Source organism: Callospermophilus lateralis, chromosome 9 (assembly GCF_048772815.1).
Source record: "Callospermophilus lateralis isolate mCalLat2 chromosome 9, mCalLat2.hap1, whole genome shotgun sequence".
Lineage (NCBI taxonomy): Eukaryota > Metazoa > Chordata > Mammalia > Rodentia > Sciuridae > Callospermophilus > Callospermophilus lateralis.
In genome coordinates this window covers 97643459-97670703 of record NC_135313.1, presented here as the reverse complement: position 1 = coordinate 97670703, position 27245 = coordinate 97643459, and the positions used below count along the sequence as shown (strand labels likewise).

General features: G+C 36.9%; 1 protein-coding gene and 1 pseudogene across 3 annotated transcripts in view; both read left to right on the top strand.

The window, feature by feature from the left end:
- Cntnap5 (contactin associated protein family member 5) overlaps positions 1–27245 on the top strand; it is a 791405-nt gene that overhangs the window by 211472 nt on the left and 552688 nt on the right. For all 3 annotated transcript variants that reach the window (XM_076865870.2, XM_076865869.2, XM_076865868.2), the window contains exon 3: positions 4486–4679. In XM_076865870.2, coding sequence (XP_076721985.1) covers positions 4486–4679 — 194 coding nt within the window. The remainder of the gene's footprint in view (positions 1–4485; positions 4680–27245) is intronic.
- On the top strand, positions 19487–21484 carry LOC143406906 (mothers against decapentaplegic homolog 2 pseudogene; annotated as a pseudogene).

Here is a 27245-nt window from a genome sequence, read left to right as displayed (position 1 = left end):
TTTCAATGTGTGGCATCAATCAATTATCATTTCTGTTTCTGAACTAGAAGTGGAAATCACTATAGAAACAGAGGAATTTCTGCTTTTTCCACAAGTTATTCTGTTTCATGTTAAAATCCTACCCTGAAATATGAAGTTTGGAAATTCACTGGTCAGGAGTCCGGAGACTTAGGGTTTCTTGGCTTATCTTAAAACATGCTTAGAATTCATCTTAAGAGTTCTCCCTTGCTTGCATAAGACTAGTCTCTGTTAAAAGCTTTAGAACTAGAAATCAGAAGAACTGGGTTGAAGTGCTTTCTCCAGACATATGACTTGGACTTACTTCTTGGCCCTAAAAAAAAAAGAAATTAAAAATATTACTGCTGCTTGCCATAAGAATTCAGAGAGAGATGGAAAACAACATGAAGTGTGAATTACAGCTCCAGTGAGAATGGCTATTAAGAGGGAGAAGAAAGATGAGCATGAGAAGGATTTGTCCCTGCTGTTGAGAGGTACTTTGCAGCAGAGTCAAAGCTTTGGTGCTGGATCTGGTTTTCTGGGTTTGAATCCCAGGCTTGGCCACTTATTGATTGTATGGTCTCGGAAAAGCTTCCCAACCATTCTGGCTATGTTATTGAGCAAAAATGAGAACAGCTCATCTAATTTAGTAACCTCAGGAGCAGAACTGGCTCTTGTGCCAGTTCTTCTGACTTTATGTCCAGCATCTCCTTATTCCAACTTTTCCCAAAAGTCAAATTATTGAGGGCATAGATGATGAGGCTTAGGGTATGCTAGAAATAAACTAAGACAGTGCCTCCAAGTCATCTCTATTTCTGTGTTTGAGAAACTATTGAAAAATCCTGAATGCAATAAAAATCTAAGGTGAGACAATTTTTTCTTTTAAATTTAAATTTCCATGACATGATTTCAGTGCCACATCTTATTCCCACTGACATTTCTATTGGAGGGAATTTGGTTATAACCCTACGGGAATGTTTGTAGTTAATAGTTATGAAGACTTCAAACACAATTACAGACAACACTGCCTTTGTTAACATCTTCAACTTACTGAGTACACACTTTTGTATATATGTTTCAACCCCAATTTAGAAATAACTCAAAAACAGGGTGCTAGTGTGCATGTGGTGTGTCTTTAAAGAAACTATAAATAGTATCTTCAGGCCACTCTGGTCATTTGTGAAAACACAGTTATTGTTTGGTGGAAGGAACAAAATGTTTGCCATAGCAACCACAGCAACCCTGGGTATTTCTCCTATTAGCTGTAATGCAGGGAGCATCTTCAACAGAAGGGAGAGAATCCTTGGCAATTATCACCTAGGGAGCAGACCTTCATCCAAAGTGCTTAAGCTGAAGCTCTTGGGTTCAGAACATTCTTAACATGATGTGTTAATGAATGCTAACAGCAACTATTCCACTTTGGTTAATTTCAGGAGGATTAATAAGCTAAGGTGTTTTTTTTTTTTTTTTTCCTGCTGGGCAAAAGGTAGATGTGATTTTCGTTAGACAAATTTGAACGAATGTTTTTAGTGATAAATCTTCCTCTATTTTTTGTTTTATTTTGTTTTGGTTTAGGTTTGGGTCCACTTTTTGTGACTTTATTGTTTTTCGAGGGAAAATTCTGTTCACATCACTTACTCCTTTCCATCCTTAATATAAATTCTTATTATATGATAATTATAACAAATAAGTTTAAAAAATTAAAGCATGAATAATAAGTCCAATTTTAATCAATTGGAACTAAAAGAGAAATGGCTACAGCTTGAGGATTTTTAATTCAAAAATAGTGACAATCACTCTAAATGGCAAAAGTCCTACATTTTACCATGAAGTCTCAAAATCCTATAGATATCATTTTTTTTAATTTTTTCTGTGTATTTTTCTTATGCAATAAATCACATGTAATAAGGCAATCAGTTTATTTAAAAGAGACATGCTAGAAAAAACATTGCATGCAAAAAGGGTAAAAGTAGAAAATCATTAATATTTTAACTACTCAGAAGAAATCACTTTATAAATTCATTTTCTACCATATTTTAATTTTGTTGAGATAATACTGTTTAAACAACATTGCCTCCCTCTACACACAAACATAATAAGAATAAAGAAACTTCTAAAATGGGCAGCAAGATGAGTAAAAAGAATAATTTTGGATTTCTTGGAAATATAAAATATCTCCCTTTCTATCAGTTTTAAGTTAGGGAAGATGGAGGGGATTGGGGTTTATAAACATATTGGACAAGACAATGTTGGTGATAAACACATATTTTTTGTAGTTGGTACTTTGGAAGCTGGTTCAAAAACCCAGTGATTTTCCACCATTACTGGTTTTCTGGGTTTTAGAAGTATTTTTTTTTTTTTTGGTTGCAGAGTAACCCCAAATAGTTGAGTTACTCCTGTTCTTTAATTCTAGTTGCAAAGTGTTCTAAACTTGCTAGTTCTGAGTTTCTTCAGCTGTACAGTATGGATAACGATGTTTACTCCTTTGGATACTGAGTAGGTATTGAAGGAGGCTAATCTGTAGTATCAAATAAATTCAAATGTGCAATGACTTAAACACCAAAGATGTTCAGTTCCTTTCCATGGTGTAGGTCAGTGCAGCTATGTGCAGTTTACAGATGCTTTCCGCCATGTACCAGTACAGGGATCCAGGTTCTTTCTTTCCTGTCATTTTACCAACATCTTGGATCTTGTAATCTGCCTCCACTGGTGGTGGGGAGGAGGGAGGGACAGAAGCAGGCTGCCAAGAAGTGCTACATCTTATTCCCACTGACATTTCTATTGGAGGGAATTTGGTTATAACCCTATTAATATGGGAACTGAAAAACATTATTAGGCCATGCACCCAATACAGTCCTATTTCTACAGAAAGAAGACAGATAAATACTATAATATCAGCAATTCCTGCTACTGTGTACATGTCTTGTAAAACACTTGACAAAATACAAAATCCACAGTAAGTGCTCAGTACTTTCCCTCCTTTTTCTTTTCCAATATTTAAATATTTTCAGGGAAAAACAAAAACAAAATATACTTTTATCAAATTAGATTCCTGAAGGCTAGCTATTTACTGAAAGGAAGTCAACCATACCTTGTCATATTTGCCTTATGGTTAGAATAAGTTCTACCGTATGTCCTCTGTCTTCTGTATCTGTATTCCATCCCTGCCCACTGAGAGACTGTATTGTGGGCACACAGCTCAGAAAATCACTCAGTTGCCAAGAGGAGGCCCAAGTGACCTCTCCTCCAATGCATGGAGGAAAACTAGACCAGATCATCATTACAATTATTTCCAATGACAAAATTTCAAAGACAAATAAATTTATAAATGATTCCTCTAAATTAAAATTTTAATGAACTCTCTACCCTGATGTCTTGTGCAAAGTGGTTAACACAGGGGTTGGTTGGGGACCATCCCTATCTATGATATAAAACAATCAGTGATAGCTCCCCTCAGGCTTTAGAGTATTTGGGAAGTAGCAGTGCATATTGACTTCTTTGGGCTCACATAAAATGGAAACAGAAAACTGAAGACCACAAGTCTTCCAATTAAGTGAGAGTGCATATTGATCTTCTGCAAAGTTCAAGTGTGATGAATAATGAAATTCTGGAACAAAAAGCCTTCTGACGTGTTAGAATATTCCTGTGTGTCCAGTACACTGAAATGCACGTGGGCTCTCTCCTGTCTCTGAGGTTTGTGTGTGCTCTTCCTTCTGGTCTGGTTGATGCATATTTAACTTTCCCCTTTATTTCTGGATGTGTTGTTCCCTGCCTCAGATTTTAATATCTTTCAATATCTTTAGAAGGACTTTTTTTTTTTTTATCATCTCCTGAGGCATTCTGTCCTCTGGGCTCCTACAGGAACTTGTATTTACCTTTTGGGAAGGTTTCTTTCACATCGTATTCCACATTTTTGTTTCCATAATATCTATCTGTCTCTCTCCCTCCACCCTGAACTACCCAGGATGGTTCTGTTACTCAAAAAAAAAAAAAAATGATATGAATGAATGATGCCCCTCAAATGCTTGATCAGTGTCCTTTTATCTTTGTATACAGGATACACATATCTGCTCTGTGTCTGGTCCATAGAAATCATTTGAAGAAAAGAACGGAAGAAGAGAAGGAAGGAAAGAGAGAAAGAAAAAAGATATCAGTCAGAGAGAGAGGACATAGAGCTAGTTTGTGTCTCAGGATAGAGTTTTAAGAAAGAAATAGGACAAACCCCTCTAGGAATTCATTAGATGGAAGCTCTGATGACTGGCAGATACAGCATTCAAAATGAGTCTTAAGCCATAAGAGCTACAGGATGAAAATTTGTTGTAAAAATAGCAGGACGATAAATGCAGAGACAGGGAAGGGAAGGGCATGTTGAGGCGATGGCATCTTCATTGAACACCGTTTCATTGATCTTTGGCAGTTGAAAGTTGTAGCTATGTGAGACGTGGGTGACTCCAACTCTCTCTCTTCATCTCTCTGATGCTGTTCCAGGAACTGGCGGCTGGTCCCCAGCAGATTCCAATGCTCAACAGTGGCTGCAGATGGACTTGGGAAACAGAGTGGAGATTACAGCCGTGGCCACGCAGGGAAGATACGGAAGCTCTGACTGGGTGACGAGTTATAGCCTGATGTTCAGTGACACAGGACGCAACTGGAAACAGTACAAGCAAGAAGACAGCATCTGGGTAGGACACTGTTTTCTCTCCCCATGAATAAAACTGAGATGTGCCGATGGTAACCAGTGGGTGCTTCTGTCATTTTCCTACACTCAGATTGTTGGTGGCTTAATAACCGTCAAGAACCAATTCAGAAATAATTTGGTCATGAATCAGCCTTGACTCCAGCGTGGCTGTTGTTCCTGGGGAAACTGGGTGTCTGCTGTGCAGTTTACTGTGTTCCTCCATTTCTGGCAACTTGAGTAATCTGCTGCCTGATTCTCAGTTCCTTCATCTCTAATAGAGAAATACACCAACAAAGTCTGATTGTTAATGAGAGGGTATTTGTTTACTATTTATCTGTTGTTTGTTTATTATGTACCATAATCCCTTGTAACAACCTAATTGACTCGGTTAAGTAAGTTGGCCAAAATTACCCAATTTGTGCACTTTGGCCAAAGATAATTAATTCTTTTTTTTAAATTAATTTTTATTGTAGGTTGTTCAAAACATTACATAGTTCTTGATATATCATATTTCACACTTTGATTCAAGTGGGATATGAGCTCCCATTTTTACCCCATATACAGATTGCAGAATCACATCAGCTCTGGATCTAAGATTTGAAAGCCACTGGAAAGGGTTAGAAATATGAAATAAATTACACACTTTGGAATTATACTGAATTATAAACAATCTTCAGTTTAGAGAAAGAGTGTTTGCTCCAAGTTGCAAAGCGGAACTTTCTTCCCATCTCCTCAGCCTCACACTCTTGACCTCAGTATTGTTATGAGGCTGTCAGCAGATTGTAAGTGGAAAGGAACAAGGAGAGGCACAAAGAAAACTTGCCTGCCTTTGGAAACTCTTGCTCATGAATAAAACAGTGGGTTAGTCTATGCTGCTTTTAGTTTACTGGGGGAAAAAAAAATATCACCATTACTTTATAAATGCATAAAAAATGTGAAGATTTGGCCATTGATAAAACAAACAACAAACAAACAAAAAACTCTTCTCTAATCAGAATCTCCCTACTTGCCTCCCTGTGAAATCAATGACAACTAGAATTTTAAATTGCTGTCATTTTCATGTGCATGTTTCTATATTAGCTCCACTTTTGGAAAAAAAAATACTTTATGTTTTGGATTCACTATTATTTGCCAATTGCCTGTTTACCACTTCGGGTTCTAATTGAAAATAGCAGTAAATTAAGGATTAAGACTGATCATAGCAGAATCTTGAGAACACTACTATTGCCATTTTTTTATTGTCATTAGTTCTATGAGGTTGTAATATTCATAGACGGCATGGATGTTCTTCAGTTTTAAAAATAGTTTTTTGAAGACCCTTTTTTCATTTCAGTGTTGAAGTCACCATAATTTTTTATAAATTTCTGTTTGGTTTTGTTTTGAGTTTGAACTGAGAAATGAACATACCTTCAATTTTGAGGAGCAATTTTAAGATTTTATGTTGACTTTAGAGGGACAAATAGATGTGGGGTTATTTATTTTCTCTGGCATTTTCAATCAGAACTGGTTGTTTTTCAGATAAAGCTGCAGTTTTTGAGTTATCTAGTCTCAATTTTTTTTTAAACTCCAAGTTTCATTTTCTTCAGAACCAAATGACCTGCTTTCAGCCTACTCTCTGGATCAGGATGTATTTCAAGGGATGACAATTTCTCAGGGCTTGGGGACAGCTGGCACAAGGTCTCTTCCATGTCCATGCTCCTATTAGTTACTTGTATTTCCAAGTAATTTCAACTCCTTAAAGACAGAAGTCTATCTTTCATGTTTCTATACAGCCCCTGGGCCTGATTTTAGTGGACATATGAGGCTCATTTTTGGATGTAAATTAGAACTGCAGAATGACTAAGGCTCTTAGAATTGGAGAGGGGGTAGAAGGAGGAGACTATCCCATCCTATACTTCATACCCCAAACAGCTTCGATATTGCTGAATAGGTAAAGGATTCCAGGCAGCAGGGCAGGAGAGGTACAAGATCCTTTGTGCAGCCAGGCAGAGAATTCCAGTTGCGGCATCCCCAGGGATGTTCACAATGCCTGTAGGGCACTTGGGAAACAGGCAGCTTTAGGACCAGCTTGTCAGCTGCAAACACTGGAAGGAGTGGTGATTCCAGAAGAGGTTACCACAATTTCCAGTTTAAAGTGTAAAATACAGTGACATTTGGCAGGAACATCATAAGTTACGGTATCTGCAAAAAATGGGTGTCCACTTAAACTAACACTAGGAAAACTAACAATCATTACATCAATGACATGTCACGTGTACACACTAATGTGTGTGTGTGTGTGTGTGCGTGCGTGCATGTGTGAATATGTGATTCTCTAAACTCTGGTGATTTGCTCTTCATATCTCCATTAACAAGGGGCTTTCCATCACAGTGATCAATCCAAGCTCAAAACTGGCGGCACCATGATTCAAAACTAAGATTTATTCTTAAATATATCTGTGGTTTGTTTATTCTTTACCCCAATTGATTTTTTAAAATTTCATATATTCATGTATATAAATTTATGTATATATATACATATTAATCTCTCTCAGTTTAACTGTTACCCTTGTAAGCACTAATCTTTGAGATCATATTAAATATAACTGTTTAATTTACGCAATGCTGAATATAAAAATGAGAAAACAGGGCTGGGGTAGTAGCTCAGTGGTAAAGTGCTTGTCTAGTATGTGTGAGGCACTGGGTTTGATCCTAAGCACAACATAAATAAAATAAAATAAAATAAAATAAATAAGATAAAGTTATTGTATCCATCTACAACTAAAAATATTTTTTAAGTGAGAAAACACCATTAACAGCTAACTGTGTTTGTGAATGTTGTCAATGTTGCCTAAAGTGTCTGAAACTTGTTTAGCAGCATCTATTGAATCCAGATTGAGGATGTTTTACAGACGTTTCACAAATATATGTAAAATCTGCTTTGTGACTAATGCTCATTGATACTTGTGTCAGACGATGCTGTTGCATAAAAGAGATTACAGTCTTTCTTTTTTACTTTTTATTTTCAACTTAGAAGACTATGGATTCACAAAAGCTTAGCCTTATAAGCAAAGTAAAAGCAACAACCAAACAAGAGGTTTAGGTAAAGCTGTCTAAATGGTTTCAGTTTAACTTTTCAGAGAAAAAGCCAAGACTTGAAAACATCAATAACAAGGACAAACTTAATTAAGGAGAGTATACCAAGGAGATAATCTCTTGAACACATATTTTCACTTGGTCTTTTTCAGAGCCTCAAGTTTTCGATGTGATAGAATTTATAATGCTTTTTAAAAATGATTTATCAAATAATACAAATACAGCACATTTTGTGAATAGTACATCAATTTGCCAAACCTTGAAAATTTTATTTCATAAAGTTCATTTCAGGATAGGAATCTTTAAAAAATACTTTTCCTACATATAGTAACAAATCTTCATGCCCTGATAATTCAATTTGGAGACTTTCTGATTTGGCACTGAATGAAATGTTTATGAATAAGACCAACGAGCAGTTGTTTAATGATGTACCATGATACATGAACAAGCCAGAGTTCCTGCCTCACTAAATAATCAGGCATGAAAGTGTCACAGGAACAAACTTAGCAGATCAAACAATTTCTTCCTGTTTGGTGTGAAGATATTTTGAAGCAAGATAGATAATAAAATTCTAACTCCAAGAAGCAATGTGAATCTTTTGTTTGGTAATGTGGAAAATTTTATTTGGAATTAAGAGAACCTCTTAATTAAATCCTCTCAGACCACTTCCTGTCTCCATTCACCTTGAAACATACATCATAAGAAACACTTACTGTTCTTGTTATACATATGTATACATATAGATAACTTTTTCTTCCTGAGTTCTTTGTGTTTCAAGTGTCCAGACCCTTCATGAATCCCTCTAGGGGTCCTACATACAAAGAAGGGTATGTGAAAACTCATTCCCCTCTCTGAGCATTGACACTTTATTTTTTTAGCACTTATCAGTCTTAAATTTCGAACACTTATTTTATAATAATCAAATTATTGAGATTCCCCTTCTCAATCTAGTTTAGCATTCAGGTTTTTATTGAGGTATAATAAATATCATCATATTCACCTTTCCAGCCTCCTTTAACATATGTATCAAAAAACTCACATAAAATGTCTCTGTAATACAAGTTCAACTCTATCCTACTTAGAGACTTCAATGTTATCTAAAAACTTACACTCTCTCTTTTTTTTTTTGTATATACAAACTTAACACAAAATTGATATTGAAGGCAAATATTGAGAAATCTGAACTTTCAAATTTCTCTTTTGCCCAATAATTTGCCTTTTCTAAGTACAATCTCATAATATCAGTGGCAAAGTTAGTCCTGTATTTGTGAAACAATTTACTTTATTTGACTTGTGCAATTATAATCTGATAAACCCCTTTAAGTTACTGATTAGAAGCAAACATTTGATGCTGGTAGATTCCTCTGAATTGACAGTGAAGATATTAGCTGATTCTGTTTTACTAACGTGTCCACTTCTGTCTTCCTAATCCTCATTTAATTAGTCACTTTCAAGCAGTCTGTGCTGATGCAAGCCCATATTCCAATCTTCCCTATGTGATAGCATGGAGAATCATGAGTGAGAGATGCAATGATCATAGTGACATGGGATCATAGTGACTGGGGAAGGAAAAGAAGTTAAAGAGTTGTGTTCATGACTGAAACACGGCCTTTTGCAAGGCTGGTACTTATATAGGAAATGATAGCATCTCAGAATTCAACATTTAAACATTCATAGTGAATTCTTTTGCTTCTTTTGGGTGTCTGTATCCTGGGATTCTGAATGCATTGCTACAGTTCCTCTTTATCTGACACTCAATAAAGGTAGGCACTCAGCTAAGATAATGAAGGAGATTAGTTAAGTTTCTTCTGTGATCCTAATGAGTTGCTTTTATTTTACAGAAGAAGAAAATGAGGTCTCAAAAGGTCAAGATCTCAGCCCATGTCTCATAAGTAGTGAAGTGATGGGGCCAATTTACAACCCTAGCTCTGTCTGTCCATAAAGCCTAAGCAATTAAATTACTATATAATATTTCAGCCATTGTTGAAAACATGACAATTGTCAACCCCTATTCTCCTATAAAGGAGCTGGAACAACCTGAACTGAGATTCAGAACACATTCTGCTCCATGATAATCTAAGCCAAAATGGAAACTGAAGGCCACCCTGGACTAACTGACATGGTGACTTCATGGGAAGACCTGGCGAGCAAAGAGATTCCTAGAGTGGAACCCCAGTTGGTTTCTCACACAATGTGGACGCAAAAATGTCTCATTATCATCTCCTACAGAATGGTCCTTTGCTTCTTTTCATAACAAGGATGTTTATCCCTTCCCCTCTCTGCCACAATTCCCCTACTACCAGAAAAGCTGTTCCCCTCCAGCCCAGAGTCCCACCATACACAACAGCATTCCATATGGCTGATTTTTAACCCTACACTAGCAATTCATATAACATCTTGTATTTTATTAATGCTCAGTTTGCCTCTCCCCAAACAAGACCCATCAAGTCCTATACCATGGGATCTTTTGGCCTATGCAATATGATGGCCTCTGATCTCCTGTAGCTCTCCGGAGTCTGTCAACAGAGACGGCCTGCATTCATTACCCAGCATATTCCCACACAGAGGTCAATTGAAAGAATGGATTATACATTTTAGTCATCAGTTCCCTGATTTCATCCTTGAGTGACTTCCAAATTCTCTGGGAGATGCTCTCCTATCTTCGTGATTTATACACATTTATTCTGCCAATTTAGCTTAGAACTTCCTGAGTATTGATCACTGTTTGATATAGTATTTTAAGCCTACCAATTTCAGAAAACAATTTGAGAGGGAGAATCTCATTACCATCAACATATATCTTTTAAGTTCTCATTATACACCAAGCACCGCACTAGTTGCTGAGCATACTAAGGGACTTAAGATGTGGTCCCTTCCTCCCCGAATGCATAGGATGATTAATGAGAGAAATAAATGACACTTGGACACAGCATGTGCTTATGTGAATAGTGCTGATGGCAGTTCACGTGTGCAAAGCTGTTGGAGAGGGTGTGCCTGGAGTGCATGACTGGCAGGGACTTAGATGAGTCTAATGGGCAGGGACCATGTTTAAGTTACTTTGGCTTCTCAGCAGTTACAGGGTGTTTTATGCCTAATACAAATTCAGTCCATGTAAGAAGACAGGAAAATAAAATGATAGGAAGGGAGAAACATTCACAGCAAGAAAAAAATAGTATAAGAAGCCCTACAGGAAGATATCAAATTGCATTTGAAACACAAAGAAATAATAAATTCAGATACAAGATTTCCCTGACCAGTAATACAAGATAAATCTGAAGAGGGAGACTTGACAGAATATATATACCAGTACCATCTTTTTTAAGCTATCCTCTAAGAGTGTTGTGTCATTTGTTAGCCATTTTGTTTTAACACTTTGTTGGTTGATAACAAAGGCTACATGTAGGAATCTGCTATTAAATATATTTGCCATGACTCTGGTAATAGCTCTCTCATTTGTTCTTTCACACATATAAACTTTTAAAACAGAGATTAATTAATAGTTGGACTTAATTAAAAGCTCAATAAGAACTTAGCATACAGAGGATCTAACTTCAGATTTAATGGAGTCCTCCAGTACAAAAGTAATTTATCACCATGTGACAAACCAACAGAAAATAAGGTCAGAGGGAAACACAGAGGCTTTTGATTAAGGCCAGCTTCCAGTTGCACTAGCAGTTGCTTCATCAACCTTGGAAATGTAACTTCATTTCTATATTGAAATTTTCTTCCCTTTTAGGGAAGGTGTATATCTAGAATCTTTCAGATCCATTGCACAAGTTCTTCTATACTGACTTGCTTAGACTTCTTGGTTATGGACCATCCTGTGTGTACAGTGGAAAACACATGGAGATGAAGTTTGGACTTCTCTATGGAACCAGTTTAAGACAATCCAGTAAAGACCCTCAAAGCCCAGTATTCTTCTTGAGTTGCCCCAGTGGTTCTGTCCTTAGTTCTTTGGCTGACCTTAGATGGTCTTATTGCTGGATGAAACACCACGGAAAGAAGGAAGAGAGAACAACTCTCCAATGAGCACTGGGAAAGCAACAGCTGGTCTTTGCCCCAGCATCAGCAGGCTTCCCTCCAGCTCTCTGGTTCCACACTTAGCCTTAGAAACTTCCTCACTGAGGCCCATCTGTTTCCCCATCTTAATGTGAGAATTTGCTGAGAGGTTTCAGAGAACTTCCCCACAAGGGGTCTATTCCTTTTAAGGAGAAAATGCTCTCATACATTTTCACATGTGGCATTTAAACACATCCCATGGACAGGGAGTCAACATGCAGTCTTCAGGATTAATATTCATTTGGACACTTTCTAGGAGAGAACAGATGTTTGCAGTCCCCTATAAACTGGTTGCATTTGTAATGGGATAGGATCCAGCAGCTGATATCAAAGTAAGAAGGATGATCTGCTTAAAATTAATTCTCCTAAATCCACTGCTATTAAATTAATCTTATTGTTAAGGTACTTAGTGATTCACAGGAAACTCGACTTATAATTGTATTTGCAATATGTATAAACCTGTGAGCTTTTGGAGACACCCACCTTAGATTAGGAGAAATCAGAGTTAATATTTGAAATTTGACATGCAGAAGCATTAGTTTTCTTTGGGTTTTTAGAATGTAAATGTATTGAATTATGTTAGATATAAAGAATGAGGAAAAGATCTTTTAAACTATCTTTTATTTACTGAATTTTTAACTATTGTGCAAATTGTGTTTCATTGTTGTTGTTTCCTTCCATATATTATCTCAGCTTTGAAGTCTAACAGAGATTCTGTGACTCTGATAGATTACTAAATCCCTAGGAGGTGCATTTTCCTCCTTTGAAAAGTGAGTATAATGGGGATGCTAATCCATGTGATCTATAAAGGGGAGATTCTCAAAAATGAACATGCATCAAAATGTCCCACAGGGCTTGTTAAGACACAGCTTGCTGGGCCCCACCTGCAGAACTTCTGACCCTGTAGGTCTGGGGCAGGATGAAAGTTTGAATTTCTAATAAAATCCCAGGTGGCATGATGCTGGGGCTTCTAGTTGGGACCTCAGTTTAAGAACCATTGTTTGAACTGTAAATTGGAGGAGTTAAGCACAGTCTAAAACAACAAGGGCTATTATGGCTGTTAAAGGTGGGTGCAGGTGGGACACCTGGTGAAGATGCCCAGAGAATGCCAGCTCTCAGAGCTTGCTTTCTTTTGAGGTTTGTGCATAATGAAGAAGGCAAACTTAATAAGTCAGTAGTTTTCAATAAACTAAATGCTCAATGCAGAAGGTAAGATCTCCTTGTGGTTACAGACTAAGATAGTTACCCAAAACAGGCTCATTAAAGACAATTAGCTCAGAGTCCTAGTACTAGAGCAGAGAGGTAGAAGAAGCACCTGAGGGAGTTGCTGACGCCTAAAGAATAAAACTCTAGGCCCAATCTGAAGCCCCAGGTGTCTACTGGGCTCTAGCCAGATGGAAAGAGCGCTTTGCAGAAACCTTAGGAGCCAAAAAAAAAAAAAAAAAAAAAAAAAAAAAAGTTCAAAGAAAAACAATCTTTAATAAATTTATTAAATTCATTGTCACAACACAGCAGTTGATATTAAGGAAAAAACACAACATGGTAACAAGTTTCTGACTGTTAACTAGGAGTTCCAGTTTTGTTTGCCTAATGTTAGTTGGAAATAAAGTTAACTAATATATACTAATAAAAGGAGAAAGCCCAAACAAAATAAGGTGAGCAAAGTGGATAATGTGTTTCACTTACCTGAGGGATTGCAATTGTTTATGTCGGAGATTGTCCTTCCCACTGCTATAAACAAAGGGAGCCACCATGGTAGATCCTGAATTATGCCACTGCATCTCACATCTTACACTTGCCTTCAGAATAATTCTTTGATTTAGTGTTTCGAGAGTTTTTCCAGAAATTTTCCCCTCACACAAAAATATTACTAGAACAGAGAAGGCGCCCTAAGAATGGGGAGAAAGTTATTTTAACTAATGAACATCATAGGTGCTTTTTGTTTGGGAAGGGAATTGTACTTAAAAAACTATCCCCGAGAATCATACACCTCTAACATCCTGTCTTATCTGATTGTAATTTAGGGTATCAAACATCTGCTAAGCTCATTCTGCATGCAATAAATTAGGGAGGCTTTAGAAGTAGATGTAGACATCTCTCCTACAACAGGTAAGATAGATGCATGGAAAGATGTTCTATGAGACTATGCCCAGATGCGCATACAGGTGAAAGTATGAAGTATCTGGCTTGTTGGTAGAGTAAGTGCTATAATTCTTTTCCAGAAGTGATTTCAACTTTGCCATGTTTCAAGTTTCATCCAGTCTTCCTTCCTCTATGGCATGCTACAATAAGAGATGGTCAGAGCTCCAATAACAGATGGTGAAACAGAGTACAAAGGATGGATAAGGACTAGGAAAGTAAACATGTGCACGTTAGTGCTTTGTTCTAATCCACACAGCTGACTGTGAGTCTACTGTCTGAGGATATGGACAATCTGCATGTAGGAGAGAGAAAAGAAAACACTGTGTAGGTGGAGACATCCATGATCCACATCCATGTTACGCCAAACAGGTGGAACTTTTCTTCCTTTTGCTTTCATGCCTTGGCCTCCCCAATCTTTCTCAACTAATGTATAGTTCTCTGAGATGTTATGTTTTGTTTCAGACATTATGTCCATATGACTTCTATAGGAATGTGAGAATTAAAGAAGGTGATGATAGGAGTGGCATCTTAAGCCAACTTAATGAACAGATAATTTAAAGGGAGAGCAAGTGCTTGCTCAATAGCTCTGCTTGCAGACCAAACTCTGGAAACCCCTTCCACCAAGCTGGCTGGTCCAAAACTGCTCACACACAGAAATACCTGGCTGCATTGGTAGTGTAGGTATGCACATGTAAGTGCACTTCTGTTGATGACAGCGATGATTAACCACTCTTCCCTGCTCAGTCCATGCCAGCTTCCCTCTGAGATGTACCCAGGGAGAAGCAGGTGACTAGGAAGACCTGACTTAGAGCTTATGCTTCTTTACACACCTCCTCTTATTCCACATAACATGGTGGAGTTTTTTTTTTTTTAAATGGATTTGTCACTTAATGAATAATTTCTGAAACAATTAGATGACAACTCAATAAATGGCTTTGTCAATTTTCTGTAATGGAAAGCCAAATTATCAGGTGAGAAAATGCAAAATCTTTTTTTTGCATGACATCGTAGAGAGGTTTTAAAAAAAACTGAGGACTTTAAGTTTGCAAAATCAATAGGAATTCATCAAAACCAATTTTCTTGGAAACTTGAAGCCATACATTTGGCTTTATTTAATGTGAGGATGTTAATGAAAACTCTGTTTTTAGAATGTGATCCTAGTATTTAAGCTAAAGTGGATATATTACCTTAATGTGTGTGTGTGTGTGTGGTGTACACACATATATGCATACATTTTAGTATTAAAGATACATATGTATATAGTTCAATTATATGCAATCATATTGATAAATTTAAATATATTTGTATATATTTAAATAAATTCTAATAATATATGTTCTGTGTGTGTATATATACATATGTGTCATTAAATTTCATCATGTTTCATCTTGAATTCTCATTAACTATAAATCTGATCTTTCAAAAAAGTTTTTAGCTATTAAAATATTTTGAAATTTTTGAGTCCATTTATTTTGTATTAAAAATCTTGATCTTATAATTAAATATTCACAATAATGGTAGCATACGTGATGCCAAATTACTGCAAGTTTGTGCTATTCCCTGCCAGTGTCTTAATGAAGTGCAGAAATGAAAGAGAGACTACACAACAATTTCTGTTTTGTCCACTCCTAACTCCATGGACATTGACAATTCTCAGTCAGGTATAAGGAGGTAACATTTACCATGGGAGTTACATGAAAACTTCAGGAATTAATTCCTCTGTACATTAAATTTATGTTAATAAGGACATGCAGAGCCAGGCAATGTGATGCATGCCTGTAATCCCAGCGGCTGGAGAGGCTAAGACAGGAGAATCACGAGTTCAAAGCCAGTCTCTGGAATGGAAAGTTGCTAAGCAACTCAGTAAGACCTTATCTTTATGTAAAAGTACCAAATATGGCTGTGGATGTGGCTCAGTAGTTTAGTGTCCTTGAGTTCAATGCCTGGTACTAAAAAAAGAAGAAAAAAAGGACATGTGGAGTTGATTTATCCATGAATAAGAAGGACTATTTCATAGAATTGAAAATGAGTCTTTCTATTTTTTTTCTTGAATCCACCTTTTTTAAAGCCTGTTATAAACAATAGTGCTAGTAATATATACTAAGCATCTACTATGAATCACATTTGTGCTAAATACTTTTCCTAAGATCTGTCCTACAAAGGAGAGATTACCCCCGTTTAAAGGTGGTCAATAGGGTTCCTGGAGTTAATCACAAGCCTTGCTTCAGGAAGAGTAGCAGGGCTGTAATTTCAAATGGAGGCAGTTGAACTTCTAGTCTTTGTCCCAGGCTACACAAGACACAATCATAATAAACAAGACAGTACCTTACTTGCAAATACAGATATGCCAGCAACCTTACTTTAAAACATAATAATCACAATTCTTGGACACAATCATAATTTTTCTTTTCCTCTAATCAGTATAACCCCTGATAAAGGAACATAATAAGTGTTTGTTGATTGTATTGCTCTGGTGTTTAATGACTTATGTGATTTTCTCATTTAAACAAGAAAACAATAGAAAGAAAATAAATTAATGTGTTTCAGCATAATTGGATACTATTTATGCTTGTTGGACTCATAAGCATAGCAGATTCTGAATTATTTTCAGTTTGAACTACCTTTGTTTATTCAACATTAAATACAGTGCTCTTGGTAACCTGTGACTGTACCCCAGGGATTTAGATAAGAAGATGATGGGGAAGGGAGGATTTTTTAATTCAAATCAGAGCAGGATTATATCGTTTCATTTGAAACTCTTTTAATTTAAGTGTACTTAATAAAACTCTCTTTTATGAGCGGATTTGGAGCATGAACTTTGGATTTAGGCAAATCTGAGTTTGAATCTCTGCTTTGTACTAATCATATCGCTCCAAGCAGCATTTTGTATCTCTGATTCTTAGAGTTCACATCTGTACAATGTTTATAAAAGCTCCAACAGAGTACTATAAAAATTCATCGAGGTGATCTATGTAGACTTCCAATGTCCCTGATATATAAGAAGTACTCAAATGAACAGTATTTGAATCTCAACTTGAAATAAAGAATGAATGCTGACCAAGACTGTGTCAGAATCCCAAAAGGCAACTTTCTTCTTTCTTCCCTTAAATGTAAGATGTCAAGTACCTTAAAATTAACACAGCTTATGTTCTAGGGTAAATTATGCTAGGCCAGTGACATTTGCAAATTCCAGAGGCTATGGCCTGCAGGTACCTGCTGGTAAAAGAAGTGGGTAGGGCCCTTATGAATAGTTGAACATTTCCCTGTTGGGGTGGTGCTGCTTTTCTTGCTCCCAGGATGGATGAAGCATCTGCCATTCTGTGGGTGGACAGGAGTTACTAAGTAACATGCCAGGAAATGTAAGTGGGTTTGGAAACAAGGTAACCCACCTGGAGGGCCAGGAATTTAACAATGAGCAGATTTGAAGCTTCTGGTGTTTTGTTTAAATCAGTTCTCAGGAAAATCATTTGAGCATATCTTTACAATGAGAGCTGGAGGCTTGGTTGAGGAAAGGATGTTATGTTGGGCATCTTGCTGGAGGCCTAGAATCTGAGGAATCATTTATCAACATCCCTTCTTGAAACACTAGGTAACAGCAGAGCTGTTGTGCATTTGTTTCAGAATGGACTGGCTAGGTGGTCAAAATAAGTGACTCAAAATAATGTTTGTTTTTTTTTTTTTTTTGACTGATTTCTGGAAGCACAAGACTGTTTGCAATTTGTTTCCTTGTGGACACAGGTTCCTTCTCTTTTCACCAAAGATATCATCTAACAAAGATTCCCATAGAAGGAAACATGTTATTACTCAAAGGCTTAGGTAGCACCAGGTTTTAGACCAAACTGTAGATGATACGTGTTCTCCCCCGACCCCTAACCCCCACCAGAAAAAGGCTAGGTAACAAGGAGAAACCAGTGAAGAACAGATTATGGACGTAGATGGGAACAGAAATGAGGGCTAAGAAAGATCTTAAATTGTTGAAGGCACCTACTTCAAACTCATCCCTATTTGATGAAACTTAAAGAACCCTCTATGAGAGGTATGAGAAACAAGTGATACAGGATTTGAAAAAAGAAGATGTACCCCAGTCCCCCTTTTTTTATTTTCAAAGTCACCACATCTCTCTGAGCCTCTAATACTGAATCTTATTCAAATGAACAAATTCAATGGAAGTACAATGCTGATTTTTAATAATTAAAAGCCATGTCATTTTCAATGAACCGTAGATATTGTGACAAGTCTTAAAATTGAGTGGTGGAAAAAGGATATATAACATCATTTAACTGCTCAGGAATTAATAGAAATGCCATCAAATTGACTGAAACACAGGACTTAACGTATTGGGGACATAAGATATCAGTCAATAGATCTATTGACTGATGAATCTTCTGAGTTTACTCAGCAAAATGCCATGCTCGTACCTATCCTTCTAGTGTAACTAGTAACAGAGCCATTTTTTTTCTTTCAAAAATGTGTTGATTTTTATAATAAATTACGTGATCAATGTCCTGCTAGGGGCAATCAATTCAGAGTGAGAAAATTATAATTAACTCAGCAAGAAAACAAATTAAGGAAAACCATTACCTTTTGAATATGTGTGACTTGAGGATGGGTAATGATATTAGTTGGTGCTGGATGTTCCTTAACTGATGTTAACTCAGGAGATGGTGAGTATTCTTTAAGTTTAAAGTTTAAGCATGCTGTAGATGGAACTTTGGTTTTAAGCCTCGGATGACTGCACAAATTCATGCTCTTTAGGAATTCAGATGACTTAGCATTTACAATAATGTTGTAAATAGGGCTGGGGATGTGGCTCAAGCGGTAGCGCGCTTGCCTGGCATGCGTGCGGCCTCAGTTCGATCCTCAGCACCACATACAAACAAAGATGTTGTGTTCGCCAAAAAATAAAATATTAAAATTCTTTCTCTAAAAAAAAATAAATAAATAAAATAATTAAAAAATCTCTAAAGCTTTTTTAAAAAAATAATAATGTTGTAAATAAAGAAACCCTAATATCTAAGTAATTCCTTGCAGAGGGCTTGTGAAGATAAACAATAAGAAGCTTATCTGCCTCAAGAAATTTTTATTAAAGACATATTAGTCTATTTTGAGGACAGATAGTCTATAAGGTAAAGCAGAAAACAAGAGAAGATTCACAAAGTCACTCTTATTCAATGGAAGTCTAGTTAGAAACTATAAGATTAAACTCTTTTTCTTTTGGTCACTTTTGAACTTATGCACAGATAGATTTGCTAAGGTAAATTGAAGAGTGCTCTTATAAAATTCACATACACCTGAAACTTTAGTGATGCTATTTGAAAATAGGAGTTTGTTGATGTGATTAGTTAATCATAAGGTGAACTCACTTTGGAATTAGAGCAGGCTCTAAATCCCATCACTGATGTCTGTATCAAAAGCAGTTATGATGCAGTCTCACAGAGGAAAGATCATATTTAAAAAAAAGAGGCAAAGATTGGAGAAATGTGGGCGGGACCTGGCGCCTCCGTGCAGGATAGATTCACAAGACTATTTTCCTAGTGTGGAGCTACCTTGGGTAAGAGTATGTTGTCCATCTTGCCTTTCACTCCGCCAGTGGTGAAGAGACTGCTGGGATGGAAGAAATCTGCTGGTGGGTCTGGAGGAGCAGGAGGAGGAGAGCAGAATGGACAGGAAGAAAAGTGGTGTGAGAAAGCAGTGAAAAGTCTGGTGAAGAAGCTAAAGAAAACAGGACGATTAGATGAGCTTGAGAAAGCTATCACCACTCAAAATTGTAATACTAAATGTGTTACCATACCAAGCACTTGCTCTGAAATTTGGGGACTGAGTACACCAAATACGATAGATCAGTGGGATACAACAGGCCTTTACAGCTTCTCTGAACAAACTAGATCTCTTCATGGTCGCCTTCAAGTTTCTCATCGAAAAGGGTTACCACATGTTATCTATTGCCGGTTATGGCGCTGGCCTGATCTTCACAGTCATCATGAACTCAAGGCAATTGAAAACTGCGAATATGCGTTTAATTTAAAAAAGGATGAAGTATGTATAAATCCTTACCACTATCAGAGAGTCGAGACACCAGTTTTGCCTCCGGTGTTAGTGCCACGACACACTGAAATTCTAACAGAATTACCGCCTCTGGATGATTATACCCACTCCATTCCAGGAAACACTAACTTCCCAGCGGGAATTGAGCCACAGAGTAATTATATTCCAGAAACACCACCTCCTGGATATATCAGTGAAGATGGAGAAACAAGTGATCAACAATTGAACCAAAGTATGGACACAGGCTCTCCAGCAGAACTGTCTCCTACTACTCTCTCCCCTGTTAATCATAGCCTGGATTTGCAGCCAGTTACTTACTCAGAACCTGCGTTTTGGTGTTCAATAGCATATTATGAATTAAACCAGAGGGTTGGAGAGACTTTCCATGCATCACAGCCCTCGCTCACTGTAGATGGCTTTACAGACCCATCAAATTCAGAGAGGTTCTGCTTAGGTTTGCTCTCTAATGTTAACCGAAATGCTACAGTAGAAATGACAAGAAGGCATATAGGAAGAGGAGTGCGCTTATATTACATAGGTGGGGAAGTTTTTGCTGAGTGCCTAAGTGATAGTGCAATCTTTGTGCAGAGCCCCAATTGTAATCAGAGATACGGCTGGCACCCTGCAACAGTGTGTAAAATTCCACCAGGCTGTAACCTGAAGATCTTCAACAACCAGGAATTTGCTGCTCTTCTGGCTCAGTCTGTTAATCAGGGTTTTGAAGCCGTGTACCAATTAACTAGAATGTGCACCATAAGAATGAGTTTTGTGAAAGGATGGGGAGCAGAATATCGAAGACAGACGGTAACAAGTACTCCTTGCTGGATTGAACTTCATCTGAATGGACCTCTACAGTGGTTGGACAAAGTATTAACTCAGATGGGATCCCCTTCAGTGCGTTGCTCAAGCATGTCATAAAGCTTATCACCAACTGAGTCCCATCAAAAGACTTAATGTAACAACTCTTCTGTCATAGTATTTGTGTATGGTTCCGATGGACTGTTTGCTATCCAAAAATTCCAGAGAGAAAACAGCACTTGAGGTCTCATCAGTTAAAGCACCTTGTGGAAATCTGTTTCCTATATTTGAATATTAGATGGGAAAATTAGTGTCTAGAAGTGTCTTCCCATTAAGGGGGAAAAGAAGATTTAAAGACTTAATGGTATCTTGTTGGGCATAAGACTGAGTGTCCCAAAGGTTTATTAATAACAGTAGTAGTTATGTGTACAGGTAATGTATCATGACCCAGTATCGCAGTATTGTGCCGTTTATATACATTTTAGTTTGCATAAATGAGGTGTGTGTGTGCTGCTTCATGATCTAGGCAAGCCTTTATAAAGTTACAGTACCTAATCTGTTATTCCCACTTCTCCGTTATTTTTGTGTCTTTTTTAATATATAATATATATCAAGATTTTCAAATTATCATGTAGAAGCAGATTTTCCTTGTGGAAAAACTAATTTTTCTGCCTTTTACCAAAAATAAACTCTTGGGGGAAGAAAAGTGGAAAAAAAAAAGATTGGAGAAATGTGTCTACAAGCCAAGGAACCCCCAAAAGTGCTGGGAGCCATGGAACCTAGAAAGAGGTGAGGACAGATTGATAACCTGAATTTTAAGAAAGCCTCTGGCTCTCTTAGTGCTTCAATTTTGTATTCCTGACCTCCAGAATTAGAAAAAAAAATTTTCTTATTTGAAGGCATCCAGCTTGTGGTAATTTGTTATGACAACCCTAGAAAGCTAATACATTGTGTATTTGTCATTTTGTGGCATCTGCTATGACTTCACACATGACTCTGAGCTTCTCTGCTGGATTGTGGGTAGCAGTCCAAATACAATTCCTCCAGGGCACCCAGCACAGTGAGGGATACTGCTGGTCCATTATACCTACAACTGGATGAGCATTTTTATGGTTCTTCATCTTTAAGATTTTGCTTTTGGTGACACCTTTGTCTAGAGTTCTCCTTCAATCTCCCTATTCTCTTCCAACACACACACATCTCCACTTCTGGAAGTTCTCTCTCTTCTTTTAAGATCCAGTTTTATCCAATCCCAGGTCCACAAACCACATTCTACAGACTCAATTGCATCAAGTAGAAGTGATCTCTTGCACATCTCTGCTCCCTTTCCATTTCATATTGGCCCATCTGCTAGGGCTTGGAGAAATCCCTCTAAACGTTGCTCCATGTGAACCAGTCTTGACCATGAAACTAAACAGAGTGATCTTGAAAAATCCAGTCCAGTCTCATTTTTATCTCCATTTCTCTACTTTGCCTGGTACAAAGTAAATGTTCAATAGTAATTTGTTGACTATTTGCCCTGGCTGTCTCATTCCACAGTGATAAAACTGAAATGTTCTCTAAAATTACTTTTCCATCATTATAAATTTGACTTGAAAGCCATGCAATTGATGCATTTGCTGGGGATTATCTTTTGCCCATAGCTCATTAAAGCTGCCCTCATATAGCACAAATATTCATAAGAACAGAGAAATGTTAGTCCCCCAAGTGAGAAAGTGGCCCATACAAATGGCTGGCTATAAGACAATACCTGGAGCAATACAGATCATGTGATGACTCTGCTGGGTTGTTACAGATTCAGGGTACAGGCAGTGAATGAGCTGACTTTGAGAAGGCAGTCGCCAGTCATCAGGGGAAAAAAGAGGGTGCATCCCTCATTAATTTCTTTCGAGAGAACAATTTTCAAGGATTGCCAATATAATATTGCCCCTAGAATGTGCTCTGTAAATTACCAAAGATTATCAAACAAGCATTTCAAAACAATAATTGTTGAAATGATGATTCAGTGGAAGAAATCAAGACTGTGAATATGTGGCATAAAAAGATGACAAAGTTGCTTTTGAGCAAAAGGGGCAAATATGAAACCACATTATCATGCTTCATTGGGTGTTTTAGCCAGAAAGTACCTTCTCTCACCCTTTATATTTAGAGAATATGGAAAAAAATGTGCATATTTAAAAGCACAAGTTCAAACTGGGGCCATCTGTGCACTGTGTTACAAGACGAAATTAGACCTCTGGTTGAAATCCAATACTTCTGGAGAATATGAGTTTCTGACAGTACTATCATGGTGTTTCACTTAAAAGAAATCCAAAAGGGCTCAGGATATAGCTCATTGTTAGAGCACTTGCCTAGCATGCATGAGGCCCTGGGTTCCATCTCTAGCACAAGAAGGAAGGAATGAAGGTAGACAGACAAGCAGTAAGTAAGCAATTCACTAGACAAAATGCAACATTTTTGCACAGAACATTTCATTGCACTTGCCTTTAAAGACTCACATAACTTTCTACAATACTATAAACATGCATCAGTGGTCATACGACATTTTAAATGATTTCATTATTCAAACAGTTTTAATAATTTTTAAAATAATTTTAAATGCATATATCAATATCTAATAATACTCTCAAAAATCATAGCTTAATATGCTTTAAGAAGGAAACATTTTGGATGAGACAAGTAAGTTCTTAGCTGTAAAAGGAAAGGTTAACTCATTCTCAGACAGAGAAAAAAGCTATTTACTTAATACCAATGCAAAAAACATAGAATTCTTTGCCTGAAGATCTTGTTTCAGGTAATATATTACATATCATACATGTGAATTTACGTACAGACTCTCTCTCTCTCTCTCACACACACACACACACACACACAAATGGAATAGAATTTTCATATTGTAAGTAATTTTTATAAATGACTATATTTACCAAAGAATTACTCCCTTTCATTGTGTCATTTTGAAAATATTGTTAGAGATAAAGTTCTATCATAATACTAATTTTTTCCTGTGATTACATCTCAAATTTTATAATAAAATCAGCAAGGGCAAAATGTTCAATGTATCAGAAATTTCTTTATGGCAATTTACAAATGAAATAATTATTATGAATAGTAATGCACAACAATACTAAGATCCATTGGGCATATTCATCTGATGAGTCAGTTCATCTAATAACTGACAAGATGGTGAGATTTCCTATGTTGGGACTCATTAAAATATAGAGGCCTATAAAATACAGATATTCTCCCTGGATAAAACCTTTTAGTGCATTCCTCCCCACTCAAACTTCCAACAGTCTTTACTGCCAAAAACATTAATCATCTTCATATTTTTCCTCATGAAAAGGACATATCATACGATTGTATTAATCGTTGTTGTCTCTCTCCCCCCAAAACAGTGATTTTTTTAAAGGAGACAGGAACTATACTTTATGTAAAAATAGCAATAATTATTAATGATACTGATGCTAAAAAGTAGTCACAGCAGTGGCAATAATATTTTCAGATCTCCTGACCCCAGCTCCATACAGCAATCCACCTCATTACCTTCTGAGCTCCCGGAATCCAGGTGGATGGCAGAAGGAAGCCTCCTCTTCAGGGGGTATTTCACCAGCAGGTTACCTGCCACAGTGTTTGCCTTGTAGTCAGGTTATTCTATACTTGGGAGCAATAGGCAAGATGCTATTTCTGCAGTGGCAAATCCTTTTTTCCCCTTGGTTTTCAAAAACTGAGGCTGATGAGGTACTAGTCCTCATGCGCTTGAATAAAAAAAACCTGCTGCCTGTGTAGCTGGAGGGTTCCAGGGTCAACCCAAGCAGGAAAGTGACAGGAAAACATTGATAGATTGGAAAAGACAACTATTAATTTTATTATGATTGTTGTAGCTCCTTTTTAGTTATTTATAACCTACCTACATCTAAGAAGTGATATTTTTTTTCAAAAGATGTATAATAAAAAGTACAAAAGAAATCAATCAATAAATAGTGGAAAAGATGAAACCATTAACCATAAATAAAATAAATCCAGTATGATGCTAATATGACAAATAAAATTGAACATATAGCGAGTTTTCCTATGACAAGTATCACCTCTGCTAATATTGCTATTGCATATGAAAGACAAACACTTTGAAAATGAAAGACATGAAAATAGAAATATTAGGAATTTATTCCCCATTACTCTTTTACTTGCAAATTACAGTCATATTTTCAAACTGGCTAGTTTGAAAAGAGATCAGTTTTTTACTTTCTCTTTTGTAGTACATATTTTTATTTTACACTCTAAAAGTGGACTATATTTAAATTTTATAAATTCCCACTTATTTTGAAATATGAATGCCACTAAACCTGGAATAAAAAGTTGTTCAGTTTTCCAATATGACAGGCAAATCACTAAATGAAAATAAGAATTTAGAGTATACTTTAATTTTGTAATCTTTAAACACAGCAGCAAGTTATTTCAACATGAACTTTATTGATGAAACTAGTTTTTTTTTTTAATTTGATGAAACAGATATTTGCAAAAGTATTCTAAGAGGGGAAGTGTTGCTTTATCATTCAATAAATCGGCTAGAATGCCCACACCAAGAATCAGGAGACAGAGGAAGCTTGCAGAAAACCATGGGTCCTGTGAGATTAAGCTGTCCTTCAACAGATTTGACCTGAATAGAAGCTCTTATTTTAAAAATATGCAGAATGTGAACTATAAGTATTTATCTCATTCAGTACTACTGGATATGTGTTAAAAGGTCCCTATGGAAAAATCCAAGGACCATTCCATTATTTCTTACAAAAAGTAAAATAAAATAAATGGCTTCATGATCAACTTATCTCGGTGACCCTGGCACATTTTTCAAAGATCATTTAAGACATGGAGGCCCATTTCTCTCTAGTTACACTCTTTGTAAGTGAAAAATGTACCCCAAACCCTTATGATGATACTAGAAAGACTACGAGTTGTATCAACATAAAGCTCTGGCTTTGAATCCCGGTTCCATCACCAATGAGTCCTCTGTGCCTATACCCTAGTGAAAGGTAAATTATAATGAAATAATAATAATAATTAAATAATAATTAAATATAAATAATGTGAAATATAAGTAATAATGCTCTCCTTTTGGAATATTGAAGAACTTTCATAAATTATAAAATGTGTTTCACACCATGGGTGATAGGCAAACTCTTAACATTACAAACTACTGTTCCTTTCATGAACTCATGTTGCCATACACAAGAAGATGTTTTCAATTCCTAGATGCCTCAGCAATGGAAACTTGGGGACTATCTGGACATTCAAATGATAGTCATTGATAAAAAAATAAACAAACAAACAAAAAAACTTCTGAGTTGATTAACAAAATGAGTTCATTTTAATTATGTAAACTGTTGAGCCTCTTATAGGTAAAAAGAATAATCAGATCCTTCTTATGAAAAAACACAGAAAGAGTCCTCTAGTAGAAAAGTCTTTCAAGTAAATGCAGTGATGCTCAAATCTACACGCTCACACAGATGGCCATGGCCAATAACAGGATCACGTTCCAAGTCTCCAGAATGAAGCCCATTGGCCCTTCCAAAACACATTGCATGAAAAGCAAAGAGTTAGTCCAGTCAGGATTCTTGGGGGGCACTCTATAATCAGATATCTGAGAGATGCCATATCAACACCAAGGACAAAAAGACCAGTTGAATTTAAGTTGTCAATTAGAGAGCTCAGGCTTGGGTGGGTTTGACCATATCTTGTCCAATGTAGGAAGATGCTGGCTCATCACCCCTAACCATCCCTAGTGGTTTTGTGAACTTACTCAAGAACCAGAGAGAGAACAGACAGACAAGCCAAAGGCCATCCTAGGCACCCCTGCTTTTTTACCTGCATTATTCATTACACTGCAATCCCTCTCTAAAGTTATGGGTATCTGTGTTTTGACTGTGTGCAAGGCTAGGCACACAGTCAGAATACACAGCTGGCTGAATTTGTACCTGATGTCATAGGGTAGGAATCTGGGGGTTCACATCCGAACCCAGATGACTCTTCTCACCCATAAGAGATGTTGCTAGAAGACCCAGTGAGCTTTCTTTCTTAATATGCTTGAGTTGGGCACATGCCAATTCATCATTTTGGGAATGTATGTTTTCAGACAAAGTCTGTGATAAATACTATTCAGCATCTCACAGTTGGAGCGACAAAGCCATCCCTTCCCCACCTAGGCAAAGAAAGGGTCATAAATAAAGTTCCCACTGTGCATAGCTTCGCCATCTGGAATCCCTTAAGTGAGAATGGTATCTTTCCAGTGCAGCTCATCAATGCTCATTTGCTTCATCCCTTAGTGTCAATTCCACCTTCTGCCTCTATTAAAGTCCAAATGAATGGCAGGGCACCTCTGCACACTCTGATTATGGTGATAATGGCCTGCTGGCTACACTAATGGGGTCATTATCCCCCACCACTAGAACAT